Source organism: Sinocyclocheilus rhinocerous, unplaced genomic scaffold, assembly GCF_001515625.1.
Source record: "Sinocyclocheilus rhinocerous isolate Xijiao unplaced genomic scaffold, SAMN03320098_v1.1 scaffold1069, whole genome shotgun sequence".
NCBI lineage: Eukaryota > Metazoa > Chordata > Actinopteri > Cypriniformes > Cyprinidae > Sinocyclocheilus > Sinocyclocheilus rhinocerous.
In genome coordinates, this window is record NW_015635541.1 from 1080651 (window position 1) to 1084475 (window position 3825).

General features: G+C 38.6%; 1 protein-coding gene across 1 annotated transcript; it reads left to right on the forward strand.

Moving 5' to 3' along the window:
- The first annotated feature begins 797 nt into the window (after positions 1-797).
- Positions 798-3205, forward strand: LOC107747299 (homeobox protein Nkx-2.3-like). The gene is made up of 3 exons (XM_016561771.1): positions 798-881; positions 988-1333; positions 2409-3205. Exons 2-3 carry the CDS (start codon positions 994-996, stop codon positions 3032-3034), a joined length of 966 nt encoding a protein of 321 aa, XP_016417257.1. The 5' UTR covers positions 798-881; positions 988-993; the 3' UTR covers positions 3035-3205.
- Positions 3206-3825: the final 620 nt, after the last annotated feature.

The window sequence follows — 3825 nt, forward strand, 5'->3', positions numbered from 1 at the left end:
ATTTCTTGATGTCATATTATTGGTTCTTCAGATCAGCGTTTTTGTTTCTGGGTTCTTACAAGAACTAAAAAAATAAAAAGCTATTTTCAAAGCTCAAAAAAGTCCTATGTGACATCAGGATATAAAACTCTTTTTGGTTCAGTGTATAACAAAGGAAACATACTTCAGTCTTATCGTGGTCAAAGATATGATTCGAAATATAATTGTAATTGTGCAGAACAAATGGATTTGCATTGAGCAGATGAGCACGAGTCATTTAACATGCTTTACATTTTCATAAGCACTTTGTGGGAGAATGTATTCTTGAGCTGCATTATACCAAGCCTTCTCTTTACTAACTCTGTAACACACAACCTTAAAATTAAAATGAAAGATTCCGATTAGAACTTAAAATGACTCGATAGGACGTCGTAAAGCACTTTTTCGAGTTTAGAAAACCATCAAATCAACACTGATCTGAAAAAAAACCTATAATGTGACATCAAGAATGTTTATCTCCAAAGACTGTGTACAGTAAAACAGTGTTCTTGACGAGAAGATGTTTCTCTGTTGAACTGAGGAAAATGTGAAGAACTTTTATTCTTCAAGGATGCATTAATGATTACGTTGGTCTGGTTGTAGCTATCGAAAAGGTAGCGTGTGATATTAGAGGCTGTTTTTCTGCTGCTATGAAACTGTATATGCGTTTCCTCTGTGGATTGTAGGAAGGATCATTACATCCCGCCCCGGTAACGTGACATCACCGGGCAGAAGAACTGCCTTGTGCTGCCGGACTCCAAGAAAAACACACAACCGTTTAACACCGACGAGTGGCGGTCCTCACCTCTCTTCATGCAAATCAAGCAGCCATGACAAAATGGGAGATTAATCGACACATTTAGGTATGTTTACTTGAAAATGTTGGTTATCTAAACAATTGTTCAACAGGGCTTAGTGCTCGAAGCTTCCAGTTGAATCGGGAATAACATTGTAGATGTAATCCAACAGCGCCTGATGATGCTTCCGAGCCCGGTTACATCAACGCCGTTTTCTGTGAAGGATATACTGAAACTGGAGCAGCAATCTCGCCACCTTCAATCTCTGCATCCCGCGCAACACCACGCACAACTGCATCCGGAACTGCAGGAGAGATTCCAGGCACCATCATCCTGTTTTCTCGGAGGTGGAGACAGCCCCGGCTTCTCAGACAGCGACGAGAAGATGTCTTTTCTGAACTCTCTCTCCATGCAGGACAGTTTAGTGGAGAGCAGCCTTTCGCCTCCGATGTTCGTCCATCCGGCCCTGGGACACGTCGACACTAAACTTGAAGATGAACTTGAGGACCACGAAACGAGTGGGTGATTTGTGTTTTACAACTGACGTGAATGAGTTTGAAACTGACGAGGAGATCGAACTGATCGTGTCTCTAAATATAAGACGGAGGGAGAAAGAAAGATTAAAAACGAGAAAAATAATTCAAAGTGCCATTGTATTTTTGATGAATAGCCTAGTACAGTTTTTTCAAATTTTTTTTTTTTTACAAACAATAGCTAAATATTGCATGAATCATACAGCATAAGATAAATATAAAACTAACTTTAATTAGGTCGTTTGCATTAACTAGCATTGAAAATGCGTAAATTAGGACTACCACACTCTTTTTGAAAAATGTTACAATTTAATAACTTTTGAAAAGAATAAAAAATCATTCTGTTTTGTGATTGCATAAAAGAGCAGCTTTGAAAAATCCCATGATGTAGGCCTATTTTTATGCGTCTTCAATGCAAGGCACCTCGTAAAAGTATGTAATTGTGATAAAGTTATACAATTATCATAAAGCTGTATTATTTATACAATGTTTAATGTGAATAGTGCATGTTATGACACTTTCTATCCCTTTCGTACTTTCTATCGGTCTAACCCTGGAGAGATATCGTGTACATACATAAACACAAATACATATATAAATATATAAAAAACATTGACTGACCACTTGTTTACTGTTTATGTATTGCACTACATAATTAAATGACCCATCTACTGACCGCTGCACAATATGCACTAACTCTTAGGCTATATGTTCTCCTGTTTATATAAGTTCTGTTGGTTGATCTTACAATACTATGCACTATTAACTTTTTTTTATTTTATTTTATTGCTAATACAATTAAAATTGTAATTTTATTTGTTTTTAACAAACTTATTTGTCTTATTTATTTGTAATTTTATTTATCTGAAAAAAAAAAAAACTGGGTGATTTTCTATCTGCAAGGTTGTATAAGTGACAAACTGTTGCTAAAGGCCTATATCCAGACTCACCGAGATTTTATTGTTTTGTTTTGTTTATGCAAGGAAATGCTTCTGTGAATTACGTGAAGTGAGAGTTAACCGAGTTAGCGCTGTGTATTTTGTGTCTCCTGTTTTTCTAGAGAGCTGCGGTGCCATCATCAGATCCCCGGAGTGTGAGGGTGAGGCGCACTCGGACACGGAGCGAGCGCAGCGGCAGAGGACGCGCAGGAAGCCGCGGGTTCTCTTCAGCCAGGCGCAGGTCTTCGAGCTCGAGCGGCGCTTCAAGCAGCAGCGCTATTTATCCGCTCCCGAGAGAGAACATTTGGCGAGTACCCTGAAACTGACATCGACGCAGGTCAAAATCTGGTTCCAGAACCGCAGATACAAATGCAAGCGACAGCGTCAAGACAAAACACTGGAAATGGCAGGACACCATCACCCGCCGCCGCCCAGGAGAGTGGCGGTGCCCGTCCTAGTCCGGGATGGCAAACCGTGTTTAACGGGATCACAGAGTTACAACGCCACGTACGCGGTGAACCCAGGCCCCTACACATATAACGGCTACTCGTCTTATAATAACGCCGCGTACACAAACCCTTACAGCTGTACATATCCCAGCCTTCCTCCTCTTCCAGCAAACACATCCACTAATGCGCTGATGAGCATGAGTCTGAACAACCTCGGAACATATTCCCAACCTCAGACATCACAAGGGACACCCGTGTCCGCGTGCCAAGGGACTCTGCAGGGTATTCGGGCATGGTAGTGCCATTGCAACGCACCCGTCTGTATATAAATGGCAACTTTACAATATTAGCACACAGTTAGCCATGTTTTATAGGCCTAGGGTCCTGTATAGTCTACCTTTTCAGTATAAACTTGAGTGAATTTCTTCTAGCAACCCTTCCATGATGGCTGAACGAATGCACATGAATATTCATAGCAATTTTTGACCACCTATTTGGACAACATAATCCCTGAACATTTGCCGGTCTAACTTTAGACTGGCACCATGGTATCAGAGACAGCTGTTTTCTCATTCATTGCACTTATCGATGAAAAAGTTATAACCTAAGAAATGTTACGAATATTGACAACGGTGTGTGTAATTTTGTGCAAACCTACATTGTAAAAATAAAAACAGTAAACTTTATTTTTAAAAGGTGATACTAAAATATTTACTATTTGAAACACGGGACATATAAGAATCTATAGTCTACATTTAAAAAACGCTCAAGTGAAAGAAAGAGAGTAACTAATTTAAATCGAAGACCTACAATTCAAGACGCAAAAAAAAATGTATTAAGAGGCGGAAAATTTCAGAGAAAAAATAAATAAATATAAGCAATAAGTCAAAATACTCTTGCAGTATTTTTTTTTAAATATTAATTTATAATGTTTCGTTCAATAAACAGTCTAAAATGAAGTCAGCTTATTTTTGGAACAAATTAGTTTTATTTTACTATAGGCTACGTTTAATTATCCATGATTATTAATATTCAGAACTATAATTCGAATTTCTCAAGTCTCACAAGCACAATCGTTATAACGATAGAT

Bases quoted from the DNA above. Each gene is read 5' to 3' on its own strand.
- LOC107747299 (XM_016561771.1), top strand. From the start codon at position 994: ATGATGCTTCCGAGCCCGGTTACATCAACGCCGTTTTCTGTGAAGGAT. The intron at 1,334-2,408 runs GTGGGTGATTTG...CTGTTTTTCTAG, and splicing joins ACTTGAGGACCACGAAACGA to AGAGCTGCGGTGCCATCATC.